At 51.0% G+C, this 19652-nt stretch overlaps 1 protein-coding gene across 1 annotated transcript in view; it reads right to left on the reverse strand.

Moving 5' to 3' along the window:
- Positions 1 to 17102, reverse strand: part of LOC143219307 (uncharacterized) — a 111610-nt gene extending 94508 nt beyond the window's left edge. The window contains exons 1-3 of the mRNA XM_076445313.1: positions 13931 to 17102; positions 13724 to 13822; positions 13386 to 13609 (exon numbers count right to left, since the gene is read on the reverse strand). Coding sequence (XP_076301428.1) covers positions 13386 to 13609; positions 13724 to 13822; positions 13931 to 17102 — 3495 coding nt within the window. The remainder of the gene's footprint in view (positions 1 to 13385; positions 13610 to 13723; positions 13823 to 13930) is intronic.
- Positions 17103 to 19652: the final 2550 nt, after the last annotated feature.

A 19652-nucleotide genomic window follows, 5' to 3' on the forward strand; every position in this document is an offset into this window, starting at 1 on the left:
CCGTTCTCGAGCTATACGGCGACAAAGAAACTTTGATTTTGCACTAATTTGACGTCATCGAAAAAGTTACGGCCAACTCGGAATTAAAGGTATATCGCCTTCCCGAATTTTCCCGGAGCCCATCGGGCCTTCGGCCCCGCTCGGCTCGGCTCGGCTCGGCTCGAGGTCGAGGTCGTCGGTAGCGACGATGGTGGCGGGGAGGCGCCCGATTGGTCTGTCATCGCCATCCTCCCCCCCAACCCCCCTCCCTTTAAAATGAATGGAACATGTAAAACTAAACGTAGAATCGGATTCGTAAGCTCGAAGTTACAAGTCGATTCGCTCAACTATCAAGGTAGAGTAAACGCGGCGACTGTGGCGGCACTCGCCACCGATGCGAAGTCAGAGTCGCGAAGTTGGCGTTAAATTCGAACGTTTGAATCAGTTATTTTCTTTCGGGCCCTTTTCAGCCCTGAACCGTGGAAGCGCCGAAATTCGGGTTTCATTTTTAACGCGGCAGCTTATACCCCCCGAGCGTTACCGACCACTGCCGGTGGTGGTCGGTAAGTTATCCTCCACCGAGGTCGACGCGCGTTACCGATGCACACGTAAAAAATATTTCGCGAATTTTCGCGCGGTAAACTTTCGTCTCCGCGTCCTCCGTCCGACGAGCCTACTCTCGCCCGCACCCGTCGGCCCGTTCTCGAGCTATACGGCGACAAAGAAATCGCAAAATTTCACTAATTTGACGTCACCGAAAAAGTTACGGCCAACTGGGAACTAAAGGTATATCGCCTTTCCGAATTTTCCGGGAGCCTGTCGGGCCTTCGGCCCCGCCCGGCTGGGCTCGGCTCGGCTCGAGGTCGAGGACGTCTGTAGTGACGATGGTGGCGGAGAGGCGCGCGATTGGTCTGTCATCGCCAACCACCCCCCCTCCCTTTAAAATTAATGGGAAATATAAACCTAAACGTAGAATCGGATTCGTAATCTCGAAGTTACAAGTCGATTCGCTCAACTATCAGGGGAGAGTAAATGAGGCGACTGTAGCGGCACTCACCACCGATGCGAAGTCAGCGTCGCGAAATTGGCGTTAAATTCGAACGTTTGAATCAGTTATTTTCTTTCAGGCCCTTTTCAGCCCGGAACCGTGCAAGCGCCGAGATTCGGATTTCATTTTTAACGCGGCAGCTTATACCCCCCGAGCGTTACCGACCACTGCCGATGGTGGACGGTAACTTATCCTCCGCCGAGGTCGACGCGTCACCGATGCACACGTAAAAAATTTTTCGAGAATTTTTCGCTCGGTAATCCTTCGTCTCCGCGTCCTCCGTCCGACGAGCCTACTCTCGCCCGCAGCCGTCGACCCGTTCTCGAGCTATACGGCGACAAAGAAACTTTGATTTTGCACTAATTTGACGTCATCGAAAAAGTTACGGCCAACTCGGAATTAAAGGTATATCGCCTTCCCGAATTTTCCCGGAGCCCATCGGGCCTTCGGCCCCGCTCGGCTCGGCTCGGCTCGGCTCGAGGTCGAGGTCGTCGGTAGCGACGATGGTGGCGGGGAGGCGCCCGATTGGTCTGTCATCGCCATCCTCCCCCCCAACCCCCCTCCCTTTAAAATGAATGGAACATGTAAAACTAAACGTAGAATCGGATTCGTAAGCTCGAAGTTACAAGTCGATTCGCTCAACTATCAAGGTAGAGTAAACGCGGCGACTGTGGCGGCACTCGCCACCGATGCGAAGTCAGAGTCGCGAAGTTGGCGTTAAATTCGAACGTTTGAATCAGTTATTTTCTTTCGGGCCCTTTTCAGCCCTGAACCGTGGAAGCGCCGAAATTCGGGTTTCATTTTTAACGCGGCAGCTTATACCCCCCGAGCGTTACCGACCACTGCCGGTGGTGGTCGGTAAGTTATCCTCCACCGAGGTCGACGCGCGTTACCGATGCACACGTAAAAAATATTTCGCGAATTTTCGCGCGGTAAACTTTCGTCTCCGCGTCCTCCGTCCGACGAGCCTACTCTCGCCTGCACCCGTCGGCCCGTTCTCGAGCTGTACGGCGACAAAGAAATCGCAAAATTTCACTAATTTGACGTCACCGAAAAAGTTACGGCCAACTGGGAACTAAAGGTATATCGCCTTTCCGAATTTTCCCGGAGCCTGTCGGGCCTTCGGCCCCGCCCGGCTGGGCTCGGCTCGGCTCGAGGTCGAGGTCGTCTGTAGTGACGATGGTGGCGGAGAGGCGCGCGATTGGTCTGTCATCGCCAACCACCCCCCCTCCCTTTAAAATTAATGGGAAATGTAAACCTAAACGTAGAATTGGATTCGTAACCTCGAAGTTACAAGTCGATTCGCTCAACTATCAGGGGAGAGTAAATGCGGCGACTGTAGCGGCACTCACCACCGATGCGAAGTCAGCGTCGCGAAATTGGCGTTAAATTCGAACGTTTGAATCAGTTATTTTCTTTCGGGCCCTTTTCAGCCCTGAACCGTGCAAGCGCCGAGATTCGGGTTTCATTTTTAACGCGGCAGCTTATACCCCCCGAGCGTTACCGACCACTGCCGGTGGTGGTCGGTAAGTTATCCTCCGCCGAGGTCGACGCGTCACCGATGCACACGTAAAAAATATTTCGAGAATCGTCGCGAATTTTTAAACCTTCGTCTCCGCGTCCTCCGTCCGACGAGCCTACTCTCGCCCGCACCCGTCGACCCGTTCTCGAGCTATACGGCGGCAAAGAAACTTTGATTTTGCACTAATTTGACGTCATCGAAAAAGTTACAGCCAACTGGGAATTAAAGGTATATCGCCTTCCGAATTTTCCGGGAGCCCATCGGGCCTTCGGCCCCGCCCGGCTGGGCTCGGCTCGGCTCGAGGTCGAGGTCGTCTGTAGTGACGATGGTGGCGGAGAGGCGCGCGATTGGTCTGTCATCGCCAATCACCCCCCCCCACCCCCCCGCCCTTTAAAATTAATGGGAAATGTAAACCTAAACGTAGAATCGGATTCGTAACCTCGAAGTTACAAGTCGATTCGCTCAACTATCAGGGGAGAGTAAATGCGGCGACTGTAGCGGCACTCACCACCGATGCGAAGTCAACGTCGCGAAATTGGCGTTAAATTCGAACGTTTGAATCAGTTATTTTCTTTCGGGCCCTTTTCAGCCCTGAACCGTGGAAGCGCCGAGATTCGGGTTTCATTTTTAACGCGGCAGCTTATATCCCCCGAGCGTTACCGACCACTGCCGGTGGTGGTCGGTAACTTATCCTCCGCCGAGGTCGACGCGTCACCGATGCACACGTAAAAAATCTTTCGCCAATTTTTCTCGAATTTTTCGCGCGGTAAACCTTCGTCTCAGCGTCCTACGTCCGACGAGCCTACTCTCGCCCGCACCCGTCGGCCCGTTCTCGAGCTATACGGCGACAAAGTAATCGCAAAATTTCACTAATTTGACGTCTCCGAAAAAGTTACGGCCAACTGGGAACTAAAGGTATATCGCCTTTCCGAATTTTCCCGGAGCCTGTCGGGCCTTCGGCCCCGCCCGGCTGGGCTCGGCTCGGCTCGAGGTCGAGGTCGTCTGTAGCGACGATGGTGGCGAAGAGAGGCGCGCGATTGGTCCGTCATCGCCAGCCACCCCCCCCCCCCCACCCCCTCCCTTTAAAATTAATGGAAAATGTAAACCTAAACGTAGAATTGGATTCGTAACCTCGAAGTTACAAGTCGATTCGCTCAACTATCAGGGGAGAGTAAATGCGGCGACTGTAGCGGCACTCACCACCGATGCGAAGTCAGCGTCGCGAAATTGGCGTTAAATTCGAACGTTTGAATCAGTTATTTTCTTTCGGGCCCTTTTCAGCCCTGAACCGTGCAAGCGCCGAGATTCGGGTTTCATTTTTAACGCGGCAGCTTATACCCCCCGAGCGTTACCGACCACTGCCGATGGTGGACGGTAACTTATCCTCCGCCGAGGTCGACGCGTCACCGATGCACACGTAAAAAATTTTTCGAGAATTTTTCGCTCGGCAATCCTTCGTCTCCGCGTCCTCCGTCCGACGAGCCTACTCTCGCCCGCAGCCGTCGACCCGTTCTCGAGCTATACGGCGACAAAGAAATCGCAAAATTTCACTAATTTGACGTCACCGAAATAGTTACGGCCAACTGGGAACTAAAGGTATATCGCCTTCCGAATTTTCCGGGAGCCCATCGGGCCTTCGGCCCCGCTCGGCTCGGCTCGGCTCGGCTCGAGGTCGAGGTCGTCGGTAGCGACGATGGTGGCGGGGAGGCGCCCGATTGGTCTGTCATCGCCATCCTCCCCCCCAACCCCCCTCCCTTTAAAATGAATGGAACATGTAAAACTAAACATAGAATCGGATTCGTAAGCTCGAAGTTACAAGTCGATTCGCTCAACTATCAAGGTAGAGTAAACGCGGCGACTGTGGCGGCACTCGCCACCGATGCGAAGTCAGCGTCGCGAAGTTGGCGTTAAATTCGAACGTTTGAATCAGTTATTTTCTTTCGGGCCCTTTTCAGCCCTGAACCGTGGAAGCGCCGAAATTAGGGTTTCATTTTTAACGCGGCAGCTTATACCCCCCGAGCGTTACCGACCACTGCCGGTGGTGGTCGGTAAGTTATCCTCCACCGAGGTCGACGCGCGTTACCGATGCACACGTAAAAAATATTTCGCGAATTTTCGCGCGGTAAACTTTCGTCTCCGCGACCTGCGTCCGACGAGCCTACTCTCGCCCGCACCCGTCGGCCCATTCTCGAGCTATACGGCGACAAAGAAATCGCAAAATTTCACTAATTTGACGTCACCGAAAAAGTTACGGCCAACTGGGAACTAAAGGTATATCGCCTTTCCGAATTTTCGGGGAGCCTGTCGGGCCTTCGGCCCCGCTCGGCTCGGCTCGGCTCGGCTCGAGGTCGAGGTCGTCGGTAGCAACGATGGTGGCGGGGAGGCGCGCGATTGGTCTGTCATCGCCGTCCTCCCCCCCAACCCCCCTCCCTTTAAAATGAATGGAACATGTAAAACTAAACGTAGAATCGGATTCGTAACCTCGAAGTTACAAGTCGATTCGCTCAACTATCAGGGGAGAGTAAATGCGGCGACTGTAGCGGCACTCACCACCGATGCGAAGTCAGCGTCGCGAAATTGGCGTTAAATTCGAACGTTTGAATCAGTTATTTTCTTTCGGGCCCTTTTCAGCCCTGAACCGTGCAAGCGCCGAGATTCGGGTTTCATTTCTAACGCGGCAGCTTATACCCCCCGAGCGTTACCGACCACTGCCGGTGGTGGTCGGTAAGTTATCCTCCGCCGAGGTCGACGCGTCACCGATGCACACGTAAAAAATTTTTCGGGAATTGTCGCGAATTTTTAAACCTTCGTCTCCGCGTCCTCCGTCCGACGTGCCTACTCTCGCCCGCACCCGTCGACCCGTTCTCGAGCTATACGGCGGCAAAGAAACTTTGATTTTGCACTAATTTGACGTCATCGAAAAAGTTACGGCCAACTGGGAATTAAAGGTATATCGCCTTCCGAATTTTCCGGGAGCCCATCGGGCCTTCGGCCCCGCCCGGCTGGGCTCGGCTCGGCTCGAGGTCGAGGTCGTCTGTAGTGACGATGGTGGCGGAGAGGCGCGCGATTGGTCTATCATCGCCAATCACCCCCCCCCACCCCCCGCCCTTTAAAATTAATGGGAAATGTAAACCTAAACGTAGAATCGGATTCGTAACCTCGAAGTTACATGTCGATTCGCTCAACTATCAGGGGAGAGTAAATGCGGCGACTGTAGCGGCACTCACCACCGATGCGAAGTCAGCGTCGCGAAATTGGCGTTAAATTCGAACGTTTGAATCAGTTATTTTCTTTCGGGCCCTTTTCAGCCCTGGACCGTGGAAGCGCCGAGATTCGGGTTTCATTTTTAACGCGGCAGCTTATATCCCCCGAGAGTTACCGACCACTGCCGGTGGTGGTCGGTAACTTATCCTCCGCCGAGGTCGACGCGTCACCGATGCACACGTAAAAAATATTTCGCGAATTTTCGCGCGGTAAACTTTCGTCTTCGCGTCCTCCGTCCGACGAGCCTACTCTCGCCCGCACCCGTCGGCCCGTTCTCGAGCTATACGGCGACAAAGAAATCGAAAAATTTCACTAATTTGACGTCACCGAAAAAGTTACGGCCAACTGGGAACTAAAGGTATATCGCCTTTCCGAATTTTCCGGGAGCCTGTCGGGCCTTCGGCCCCGCCCGGCTGGGCTCGGCTCGGCTCGAGGTCGAGGTCGTCTGTAGTGACGATGGTGGCGGAGAGGCGCGCGATTGGTCTGTCATCGCCAACCACCCCCCCCGCCCTTTAAAATTAATGGGAAATGTAAACCTAAACGTAGAATTGGATTCGTAACCTCGAAGTTACAAGTCGATTCGCTCAACTATCAGGGGAGCGTAAATGCGGCGACTGTAGCGGCACTCACCACCGATGCGAAGTCAGCGTCGCGAAATTGGCGTTAAATTCGAACGTATGAATCAGTTATTTTCTTTCGGGCCCTTTTCAGCCCTGAACCGTGCAAGCGCCGAGATTCGGGTTTCATTTTTAACGCGGCAGCTTATATCCCCCGAGCGTTACCGACCACTGCCGGTGGTGGTCGATAACTTATCCTCCGCCGAGGTCGACGCGTCACCGATGCACACGTAAAAAATCTTTCGCCAATTTTTCTCGAATTTTTCGCGCGGTAAACCTTCGTCTCAGCGTCCTACGTCCGACGAGCCTACTCTCGCCCGCACCCGTCGGCCCGTTCTCGAGCTATACGGCGACAAAGAAATCGCAAAATTTCACTAATTTGACGTCACCAAAAAGTTACGGCCAACTGGGAACTAAAGGTATATCGCCTTTCCGAATTTTCCCGGAGCCTGTCGGGCCTTCGGCCCCGCCCGGCTGGGCTCGGCTCGGCTCGAGGTCGAGGACGTCTGTAGTGACGATGGTGGCGGAGAGGCGCGCGATTGGTCTGTCATCGCCAACCACCCCCCCTCCCTTTAAAATTAATGGGAAATGTAAACCTAAACGTAGAATCGGATTCGTAATCTCGAAGTTACAAGTCGATTCGCTCAACTATCAGGGGAGAGTAAATGAGGCGACTGTAGCGGCACTCACCACCGATGCGAAGTCAGCGTCGCGAAATTGGCGTTAAATTCGAACGTTTGAATCAGTTATTTTCTTTCAGGCCCTTTTCAGCCCGGAACCGTGCAAGCGCCGAGATTCGGATTTCATTTTTAACGCGGCAGCTTATACCCCCCGAGCGTTACCGACCACTGCCGGTGGTGGTCGGTAACTTATCCTCCGCCGAGGTCGACGCGTCACCGATGCACACGTAAAAAATCTTTCGCCAATTTTTCTCGAATTTTTCGCGCGGTAAACCTTCGTCTCAGCGTCCTACGTCCGACGAGCCTACTCTCGCCCGCACCCGTCGGCCCGTTCTCGAGCTATACGGCGACAAAGTAATCGCAAAATTTCACTAATTTGACGTCTCCGAAAAAGTTACGGCCAACTGGGAACTAAAGGTATATCGCCTTTCCGAATTTTCCCGGAGCCTGTCGGGCCTTCGGCCCCGCCCGGCTGGGCTCGGCTCGGCTCGAGGTCGAGGTCGTCTGTAGCGACGATGGTGGCGAAGAGAGGCGCGCGATTGGTCCGTCATCGCCAGCCACCCCCCCCCCACCCCCTCCCTTTAAAATTAATGGAAAATGTAAACCTAAACGTAGAATTGGATTCGTAACCTCGAAGTTACAAGTCGATTCGCTCAACTATCAGGGGAGAGTAAATGCGGCGACTGTAGCGGCACTCACCACCGATGCGAAGTCAGCGTCGCGAAATTGGCGTTAAATTCGAACGTTTGAATCAGTTATTTTCTTTCGGGCCCTTTTCAGCCCTGAACCGTGCAAGCGCCGAGATTCGGGTTTCATTTTTAACGCGGCAGCTTATACCCCCCGAGCGTTACCGACCACTGCCGATGGTGGACGGTAACTTATCCTCCGCCGAGGTCGACGCGTCACCGATGCACACGTAAAAAATTTTTCGAGAATTTTTCGCTCGGCAATCCTTCGTCTCCGCGTCCTCCGTCCGACGAGCCTACTCTCGCCCGCAGCCGTCGACCCGTTCTCGAGCTATACGGCGACAAAGAAATCGCAAAATTTCACTAATTTGACGTCACCGAAATAGTTACGGCCAACTGGGAACTAAAGGTATATCGCCTTCCGAATTTTCCGGGAGCCCATCGGGCCTTCGGCCCCGCTCGGCTCGGCTCGGCTCGGCTCGAGGTCGAGGTCGTCGGTAGCGACGATGGTGGCGGGGAGGCGCCCGATTGGTCTGTCATCGCCATCCTCCCCCCCAACCCCCCTCCCTTTAAAATGAATGGAACATGTAAAACTAAACATAGAATCGGATTCGTAAGCTCGAAGTTACAAGTCGATTCGCTCAACTATCAAGGTAGAGTAAACGCGGCGACTGTGGCGGCACTCGCCACCGATGCGAAGTCAGCGTCGCGAAGTTGGCGTTAAATTCGAACGTTTGAATCAGTTATTTTCTTTCGGGCCCTTTTCAGCCCTGAACCGTGGAAGCGCCGAAATTAGGGTTTCATTTTTAACGCGGCAGCTTATACCCCCCGAGCGTTACCGACCACTGCCGGTGGTGGTCGGTAAGTTATCCTCCACCGAGGTCGACGCGCGTTACCGATGCACACGTAAAAAATATTTCGCGAATTTTCGCGCGGTAAACTTTCGTCTCCGCGACCTGCGTCCGACGAGCCTACTCTCGCCCGCACCCGTCGGCCCATTCTCGAGCTATACGGCGACAAAGAAATCGCAAAATTTCACTAATTTGACGTCACCGAAAAAGTTACGGCCAACTGGGAACTAAAGGTATATCGCCTTTCCGAATTTTCGGGGAGCCTGTCGGGCCTTCGGCCCCGCTCGGCTCGGCTCGGCTCGGCTCGAGGTCGAGGTCGTCGGTAGCAACGATGGTGGCGGGGAGGCGCGCGATTGGTCTGTCATCGCCGTCCTCCCCCCCAACCCCCCTCCCTTTAAAATGAATGGAACATGTAAAACTAAACGTAGAATCGGATTCGTAACCTCGAAGTTACAAGTCGATTCGCTCAACTATCAGGGGAGAGTAAATGCGGCGACTGTAGCGGCACTCACCACCGATGCGAAGTCAGCGTCGCGAAATTGGCGTTAAATTCGAACGTTTGAATCAGTTATTTTCTTTCGGGCCCTTTTCAGCCCTGAACCGTGCAAGCGCCGAGATTCGGGTTTCATTTCTAACGCGGCAGCTTATACCCCCCGAGCGTTACCGACCACTGCCGGTGGTGGTCGGTAAGTTATCCTCCGCCGAGGTCGACGCGTCACCGATGCACACGTAAAAAATTTTTCGGGAATTGTCGCGAATTTTTAAACCTTCGTCTCCGCGTCCTCCGTCCGACGTGCCTACTCTCGCCCGCACCCGTCGACCCGTTCTCGAGCTATACGGCGGCAAAGAAACTTTGATTTTGCACTAATTTGACGTCATCGAAAAAGTTACGGCCAACTGGGAATTAAAGGTATATCGCCTTCCGAATTTTCCGGGAGCCCATCGGGCCTTCGGCCCCGCCCGGCTGGGCTCGGCTCGGCTCGAGGTCGAGGTCGTCTGTAGTGACGATGGTGGCGGAGAGGCGCGCGATTGGTCTATCATCGCCAATCACCCCCCCCCACCCCCCGCCCTTTAAAATTAATGGGAAATGTAAACCTAAACGTAGAATCGGATTCGTAACCTCGAAGTTACATGTCGATTCGCTCAACTATCAGGGGAGAGTAAATGCGGCGACTGTAGCGGCACTCACCACCGATGCGAAGTCAGCGTCGCGAAATTGGCGTTAAATTCGAACGTTTGAATCAGTTATTTTCTTTCGGGCCCTTTTCAGCCCTGGACCGTGGAAGCGCCGAGATTCGGGTTTCATTTTTAACGCGGCAGCTTATATCCCCCGAGAGTTTCCGACCACTGCCGGTGGTGGTCGGTAACTTATCCTCCGCCGAGGTCGACGCGTCACCGATGCACACGTAAAAAATATTTCGCGAATTTTCGCGCGGTAAACTTTCGTCTTCGCGTCCTCCGTCCGACGAGCCTACTCTCGCCCGCACCCGTCGGCCCGTTCTCGAGCTATACGGCGACAAAGAAATCGAAAAATTTCACTAATTTGACGTCACCGAAAAAGTTACGGCCAACTGGGAACTAAAGGTATATCGCCTTTCCGAATTTTCCGGGAGCTTGTCGGGCCTTCGGCCCCGCCCGGCTGGGCTCGGCTCGGCTCGAGGTCGAGGTCGTCTGTAGTGACGATGGTGGCGGAGAGGCGCGCGATTGGTCTGTCATCGCCAACCACCCCCCCGCCCTTTAAAATTAATGGGAAATGTAAACCTAAACGTAGAATTGGATTCGTAACCTCGAAGTTACAAGTCGATTCGCTCAACTATCAGGGGAGAGTAAATGCGGCGACTGTAGCGGCACTCACCACCGATGCGAAGTCAGCGTCGCGAAATTGGCGTTAAATTCGAACGTTTGAATCAGTTATTTTCTTTCGGGCCCTTTTCAGCCCTGAACCGTGCAAGCGCCGAGATTCGGGTTTCATTTTTAACGCGGCAGCTTATATCCCCCGAGCGTTACCGACCACTGCCGGTGGTGGTCGATAACTTATCCTCCGCCGAGGTCGACGCGTCACCGATGCACACGTAAAAAATCTTTCGCCAATTTTTCTCGAATTTTTCGCGCGGTAAACCTTCGTCTCAGCGTCCTACGTCCGACGAGCCTACTCTCGCCCGCACCCGTCGGCCCGTTCTCGAGCTATACGGCGACAAAGAAATCGCAAAATTTCACTAATTTGACGTCACCAAAAAGTTACGGCCAACTGGGAACTAAAGGTATATCGCCTTTCCGAATTTTCCCGGAGCCTGTCGGGCCTTCGGCCCCGCCCGGCTGGGCTCGGCTCGGCTCGAGGTCGAGGACGTCTGTAGTGACGATGGTGGCGGAGAGGCGCGCGATTGGTCTGTCATCGCCAACCACCCCCCCTCCCTTTAAAATTAATGGGAAATGTAAACCTAAACGTAGAATCGGATTCGTAATCTCGAAGTTACAAGTCGATTCGCTCAACTATCAGGGGAGAGTAAATGAGGCGACTGTAGCGGCACTCACCACCGATGCGAAGTCAGCGTCGCGAAATTGGCGTTAAATTCGAACGTTTGAATCAGTTATTTTCTTTCAGGCCCTTTTCAGCCCGGAACCGTGCAAGCGCCGAGATTCGGATTTCATTTTTAACGCGGCAGCTTATACCCCCCGAGCGTTACCGACCACTGCCGATGGTGGACGGTAACTTATCCTCCGCCGAGGTCGACGCGTCACCGATGCACACGTAAAAAATTTTTCGAGAATTTTTCGCTCGGTAATCCTTCGTCTCCGCGTCCTCCGTCCGACGAGCCTACTCTCGCCCGCAGCCGTCGACCCGTTCTCGAGCTATACGGCGACAAAGAAACTTTGATTTTGCACTAATTTGACGTCATCGAAAAAGTTACGGCCAACTCGGAATTAAAGGCATATCGCCTTCCCGAATTCTCCCGGAGCCCATCGGGCCTTCGGCCCCGCTCGGCTCGGCTCGGCTCGGCTCGAGGTCGAGGTCGTCGGTAGCGACGATGGTGGCGGGGAGGCGCCCGATTGGTCTGTCATCGCCATCCTCCCCCCCAACCCCCCTCCCTTTAAAATGAATGGAACATGTAAAACTAAACGTAGAATCGGATTCGTAAGCTCGAAGTTACAAGTCGATTCGCTCAACTATCAAGGTAGAGTAAACGCGGCGACTGAGGCGGCACTCGCCACCGATGCGAAGTCAGCGTCGCGAAATTGGCGTTAAATTCGAACGTTTGAATCAGTTATTTTCTTTCGGGCCCTTTTCAGCCCTGAACCGTGCAAGCGCCGAGATTCGGGTTTCATTTTTAACGCGGCAGCTTATATCCCCCGAGCGTTACCGACCACTGCCGGTGGTGGTCGGTAACTTATCCTCCGCCGAGGTCGACGCGTCACCGATGCACACGTAAAAAATCTTTCGCCAATTTTTCTCGAATTTTTCGCGCGGTAAACCTTCGTCTCAGCGTCCTACGTCCGACGAGCCTACTCTCGCCCGCACCCGTCGGCCCGTTCTCGAGCTATACGGCGACAAAGAAATCGCAAAATTTCACTAATTTGACGTCACCGAAAAAGTTACGGCCAACTGGGAACTAAAGGTATATCGCCTTTCCGAATTTTCCCGGAGCCTGTCGGGCCTTCGGCCCCGCCCGGCTGGGCTCGGCTCGGCTCGAGGTCGAGGTCGTCTGTAGTGACGATGGTGGCGGAGAGGCGCGCGATTGGTCTGTCATCGCCAACCACCCCCCGCCCTTTAAAATTAATGTATAAGGAGGCTCGACACGGAATTCAGGCTCGATACGGAATTCATAAAGATTCGACACGACGTGTTATTTCGTTGATCGCTCGCAGGGGACTGTCTCTTTTTATTTTTAAACAAAATCACAACGTAAACATTAACAAAACATTAACGCAATCAATAAAAACATATATAACACTTGCAATCAATAAAAACATATATAACACTTGCAATCAATAAAAACATATATAACATGCACACTTACATCATTCTTACAATTCGGCCGTCCTGACGACAAATCGTCCCGATTTACCGAAATATAAACAACAAATATATACCGATGACAAATATATGTCGATTCACAGCTTACAACTCTCGGCCGTCCTGACGACAAATCGTCTCGATTTAATATCTAAATATAAAATTAAACACCTAAATCTACGGTGACGGTCGCCACGGTCGCATGTTGGCGGCTTCCCATGTTCCACGGTAGGGTATTTGCGACAACTGGAACCCCTCTACATCTTTGATTACGTATCGATCGTTTCGCAATACACGATCAATCTCGTACGGTCCTTTAAACCGCGGAATCATTTTTGTTGACACTCCTGGGGTGCAATCGTAATTCTTGATGAACACCTTATTTCCAACCCTATATTTATTCGAAACCTTATGTCTTTTATCGAAAGTGCGTTTTTGTGACTCCTGATTCTTCCGAATCTGTTCACTAGCTTCTTTTCGGAGGCTGTTTAAATCACGGGAAACACTAATCTTTCCACTGATTTCCAACATATCACGCAACCCATCTATGACCTCACCACGCTGTTGCATCCCAAACAGTAACATACTCGGACTCTTGTTGGTAGACTTACAAAAAGTATTATTGCACGCAAATTCAACCTCTCGCAACACATTGTGCCATACCACACCACGCTCACTCATCAATTTAGCGATCATCGGCAAAATTGTGCGATTATATCTTTCTACCTGCCCGTTCGCCTGAGGGGAAGCGGTCGCTATCATAACGTGTTGTATATTATACTCTTGTGTAAACTCATCAAATTCACGAGACGTAAAACAACTTCCTCGGTCCGAAACGATACGCAGTGGCCGACTATAATGCTCGAAATACGATTTTAAACACTTTATAAGATCGGCGGTGTTCGTTGTTTTAGTTGGATACATTTTAATATACTTAGTGAACGCGTCGACTACAACAAATATATAATTGTAACGCGATTTGTGCGATCTCGAAACAGGAGCCAAATGATCAATGTGTAGCGTATCAAAAGGTGCATCCCCTTTCGGTATACAGTGCAAGGTACCTTCCAACTTTCCGTAGTTTGGCGTGTACGCGATACATTTCAAACAGCCACGAATGTGTTTCTCGATCTTGGATCTCATATCCGGAAACCAATAAGTATCTGCAATGTTCCGCGCGGTTTTCTCAATTCCGACGTGTCCCATCTCATTGTGGTATTTATACATAACGCTCGATTCCAAATTGCTCGGCACGTAAAACAAAATTTTACCCTGATACTTCCGATATACTAGACCGTTCCTCATTTCGTACAATTTACTTTCCGTGGTTTCTAACTCTGTACGGATTTTCTCGATATCTTTATCATTATGTTGGCATAGCGCTAAATTTCTATCGAACGAATTGTCTTCGATCACGAGAACCTGACGACTTAACGAGTCTACGTGGAGCATACGCGAACCAGCCCTATGCTCTAGCACATAGTCGTAATTTTGCATTTCAAGTACCCAACGTGCAATTCGAGGATTGGTCTCTTTTTTATTTAGTGTCAAACTAAGAGCTTGACAATCCGTAAGTATCTTAAATTTTATTCCTAGTAAATATGTTCGGAAACGGCGGAGGGCAGAAACGATTGCTAGTGTTTCTAACTCGAAACTATGATAGCGCGATTCAATCTCGGTTGTTCGTTTAGAAAAGTAAAATACTGGATGCAGCTTCTTGTCGGCTTTCCTTTGCAACAGGATAGCACCAAACCCTGACGCGCTCGCGTCACAATGCAACTCAGTCTCGTCTCGCGGAGAATAAATACTTAATATCGGCGCGTTTAACAATCGATTCTTAAGCATCTCGAACGCTTGTTTTTCTTTTTCGCCTAACTGAAACTTCGCATCCTTTCTCGTCAAATCGTACAAAGGCTTCGCGAGGATAGAAAAACCCTCAATAAATTTCCGAAAATATGAACAGAGGCCTAAAAATCCCTGCACCTCTCGAACATTTCGCGGGAGAGGAAATTTCTTTACCGCCTCGAGTCCTTGTTCCGTCGGCCTAATTCCTTCGTTCGTTACAGTATAACCCAAATAATCGAGTTTTGTTTGGAGAAATCTGCATTTATCTAACCGTAAATTCAAAAGATTCGCTGTAAGTAGTTTAAATACTTTTCCGAGGACTTCCATATGATGTTCTATCGTCTCAGTCGCGATAAGAAAATCATCCAAATAAACAGATATTTCGCCCTCATTGATTAGTTCTTTAAAGATTTCCGTGACGTAGCGTTGGAATTTAAGAGGCGCACCTTTTAACCCGAATGGCATCCTCGTGTATTCGTATTGCCCGAAAGGCGTTACGAACGATGTAAATTTAACCGACGCTTCGTCCATCTTAACATGGAAAAATCCATCTTTTAAATCGAGTGTCGTGAAATATTTTTTTCCCTCCAGTAGATCTAATTGATCTTCGATCAATGGCAGAGGAAAGTTATCGCGAACCGTGATTTTATTCAATGTGCGGAAATCTACACACATTCTAATTTCTCCGTTCTTTTTCTTCGTCAGAACGATAGGAGATGCGTACTCGGATGTGCTCTCCCTAATTATACCTCTTTCTAATAATCCGTCGAGGATACAACGTAATTTATTTTTCTCATCATACGATAATCTACGAGGTGAAAATGAAAAAGGTTTGTCGTTCGTAAGCGTTAATTTCATCGTATTTTCTACGCTTGGCTCTGCAGGTCTCTGTGCGTTAATGTACGTCTTATTAAACAACTCGCGTGCTCGTGTCTTAATCTCAGCCGAAAGGCTCTCGTCGAAATGCATGTCGTCGGCACTAATGCACGCGTTAACCTGATCTACCTCAATGTTCATAATGTCGGCTATATCGTTGCATTCTACCGTTTCTTCTCTACTCAACGATAACTTGGCAATTTTCATGAAGTCGCGTCCTAAAACTAATGGGTTTTTCATCGTTTCATCCGGTACAATTCTCAACGTAACATAATATTTTACTGCGTCATAAATAATCGTAGCTCGCATCTTTCCTAAAACGTTCAAGTCACTACCATTAATTCCATGAAACCTATCTGAATCGCGATCGGTCATAAAACACATTCTCGGAATGTAACCCTCTTTAACAAAACTAATCGGGCTCCCTGAATCAATTAGTGCGTTTACTTTTGTACTGAAACTACCGCTCTCGCTACTTATCTGTAATTCTACCGCACGCCGAAAGTCATCGACTTCTTTCCGCCCACGGGTAATGTAGTTGACTTCGCCCCTCGTTGTCTGTGTGCTGCATCGATTTGCTCGATGACCCATCTGTCCGCACGTGAAACAGGAACCCCTTTCTCTTGCTGGCTTCGTACAATCAGCTGAGAAGTGACCCGGCTCGTTGCAATTAAAACATCTCCGCCCGGTGCTCGCTGATCCTTGTCCTTCCCTCGGCGATGGCCTTCCCGATCCTTGTCCTTCCCTCGGCAATGGCCTTCCTGATCCGACAGCTGAAGGGCCTGTTGTTTGGTGGCGTATGGGTGGTCTACCGGATCCATCCAACGGTGTGACTTTACCCGACAACAAAACTCCTTCCGATAGTCGCGGTCTTCCCGCCGGCAACTTGACGTTTGTGAAAGCCGTCAGTATTTCATCCACGGACTTATAACACTGCACCTTAGCTTGTATTTGCAATTCCCTATTCGGTATACCGTCAACGACGTAGCTAAGTAATTCTGTTTCCGAAACAGGCACTCGGTTTGCAAGGATTGTCTTATCATGCACGTAATCGGCGAAAGATTCTTCCACGGCCCATTTCCTCGTTTCAAGCTCGCATCTCAAACATAAAGGATCTAGTCGTTGCCCGTACAGCCTCTTCAACTCTTTCAAAAGCTCATCAGTGCCTAATTCCACACAGTCCATTCTAGAATGATACCACTTCAATGCGCGACCCGTCAATCTGCTACACACTAGAGCTTTCGCTTGGTGGTTGTCCAACTCGTACGTCGACAGGAGTCCTCTCACCTGTTTCTCCCACCGGTCAAAGTCCTTACTATTCCCACCAAATTCACCCACTATTTCTTTCAACTCTTGCCACTTCTTCACTCTCGTCCGTCCAGATGCGCTTGCTTCTGATCTTGGCGTCTCCCGTAACAACGCCAATTCTCTTCTAAACAGTTCGTTCTCTCGTACAACAACGTCTCGTTCTCTCCTTAGAACGTCTAATTCGCGTAAAGTTATCTCGTCCACCAGCCCTCTCGTATCGGGTCGATGGCGAGTCTCGTCGCTCGTCCCCGCAACCGGTTCTTCCGTACACCCATCATCTGTCATAGCTAATTCTTCCACTGTGACACCAGCACCCAATAAACGTTTTATCAGTTCGGCCTTCGTACCAGTCGATTGCAAATTCTTGGCTTTCAGCTTCTCTTTCAGTTCCGGTACCGTAAGAGAACAACTCATTTTAAAGCGACACGGTATGAAATTTCACACAAATGTCCGTCACGTAACTTCACGTAAAACCGACTTGAAATTGAAATTGCAAAACGACTGTCTCAATCCCACTTCTGAAAATTATAAGGAGGCTCGACACGGAATTCAGGCTCGATACGGAATTCATAAAGATTCGACACGACGTGTTATTTCGTTGATCGCTCGCAGGGGACTGTCTCTTTTTATTTTTAAACAAAATCACAACGTAAACATTAACAAAACATTAACGCAATCAATAAAAACATATATAACACTTGCAATCAATAAAAACATATATAACACTTGCAATCAATAAAAACATATATAACATGCACACTTACATCATTCTTACAAATGGGAAATGTAAACCTAAACGTAGAATTGGATTCGTAACCTCGAAGTTACAAGTCGATTCGCTCAACTATCCGGGGGGAGTAAATGCGGCGACTGTAGCGGCACTCACCACCGATGCGAAGTCAGCGTCGCGAAATTGGCGTTAAATTCGAACGTTTGAATCAGTTATTTTCTTTCGGGCCCTTTTCAGCCCTGAACCGTGCAAGCGCCGAGATTCGGGTTTCATTTTTAACGCGGCAGCTTATACCCCCCGAGCGTTACCGACCACTGCCGGTGGTGGTCGGTAACTTATCCTCCGCCGAGGTCGACGCGTCACCGATGCACACGTAAAAAATTTTTCGCGAATTGTCGCAAATTTTTCGCGCGGTAAACTTTCGTCTCCGCGTCCTCCGTCCGACGAGCCTACTCTCGCCCGCACCCGTCGGCCCGTTCTCGAGCTATACGGCGACAAAGAAATCGCAAAATTTCACTAATTTGACGTCACCGAAAAAGTTACGGCCAACTGGGAACTAAAGGTATATCGCCTTTCCGAATTTTCCGGGAGCCCGTCGGGCCTTCGTCCCCGCCCGGCTGGGCTCGGCTCGGCTCGAGGTCGAGGTCGTCTGTAGCGACGACGGTGGCGAAGAGAGGCGCGCGATTGGTCTGTCTTCGCCAACCACCCCCCCACCCCCCTCACTTTAAAATTAATGGGAAATGTAAACATAAACGTAGAATCGGATTCGTAACCTCGAAGTTACAAGTCGATTCGCTCAACTATCAGGGGAGAGTAAATGCGGCGACTGTAGCGGCACTCACCACCGATGCGAAGTCAGCGTCGCGAAATTGGCGTTAAATTCGAACGTTTGAATCAGTTATTTTCTTTCGGGCCCTTTTCAGCCCTGAACCGTGGAAGCGCCGAAATCCGGGTTTCATTTTTAACGCGGCAGCTTATACCCCCCGACCGTTACCGACCACTGCCGGTGGTGGTCGGTAACTTATCCTCCGCCGAGGACGACGCGTCACCGATGCACACGTAAAAAATTTTTCGCGAATTTTCGCGCGGTAAACTTTCGTCTCCGCGTCCTCCGTCCGACGAGCCTACTCTCGCCCGCACCCGTCGGCCCGTTCTCGAGCTATACGGCGACAAAGAAATCGCAAAATTTCACTAATTTGACGTCACCGAAAAAGTTACGGCCAACTGGGAACTAAAGGTATATCGCCTTTCCGAATTTTCCGGGAGCCTGTCGGGCCTTCGGCCCCGCCCGGCTGGGCTCGGCTCGGCTCGAGGTCGAGGACGTCTGTAGTGACGATGGTGGCGGAGAGGCGCGCGATTGGTCTGTCATCGCCAACCACCCCCCCTCCCTTTAAAATTAATGGGAAATGTAAACCTAAACGTAGAATCGGATTCGTAATCTCGAAGTTACAAGTCGATTCGCTCAACTATCAGGGGAGAGTAAATGAGGCGACTGTAGCGGCACTCACCACCGATGCGAAGTCAGCGTCGCGAAATTGGCGTTAAATTCGAACGTTTGAATCAGTTATTTTCTTTCAGGCCCTTTTCAGCCCGGAACCGTGCAAGCGCCGAGATTCGGATTTCATTTTTAACGCGGCAGCTTATACCCCCCGAGCGTTACCGACCACTGCCGATGGTGGACGGTAACTTATCCTCCGCCGAGGTCGACGCGTCACCGATGCACACGTAAAAAATTTTTCGAGAATTTTTCGCTCGGTAATCCTTCGTCTCCGCGTCCTCCGTCCGACGAGCCTACTCTCGCCCGCAGCCGTCGACCCGTTCTCGAGCTATACGGCGACAAAGAAACTTTGATTTTGCACTAATTTGACGTCATCGAAAAAGTTACGGCCAACTCGGAATTAAAGGCATATCGCCTTCCCGAATTTTCCCGGAGCCCATCGGGCCTTCGGCCCCGCTCGGCTCGGCTCGGCTCGGCTCGAGGTCGAGGTCGTCGGTAGCGACGATGGTGGCGGGGAGGCGCCCGATTGGTCTGTCATCGCCATCCTCCCCCCCAACCCCCCTCCCTTTAAAATGAATGGAACATGTAAAACTAAACGTGTAGGATCCGACATACTAGTAGGAACAGGTTCTCTCTCTCGTATCGCAAGGAATAGGAATTGGGATTTCTCTCTGAACAAAGAATATATTTTCCAATTAGTTTCATACATCGAAAGTTTTCGTAGAATTTACAATAA

The sequence above is a fragment of the Lasioglossum baleicum genome, unplaced genomic scaffold (assembly GCF_051020765.1).
Source record: "Lasioglossum baleicum unplaced genomic scaffold, iyLasBale1 scaffold0022, whole genome shotgun sequence".
Classification (NCBI taxonomy): Eukaryota; Metazoa; Arthropoda; class Insecta; order Hymenoptera; family Halictidae; genus Lasioglossum; species Lasioglossum baleicum.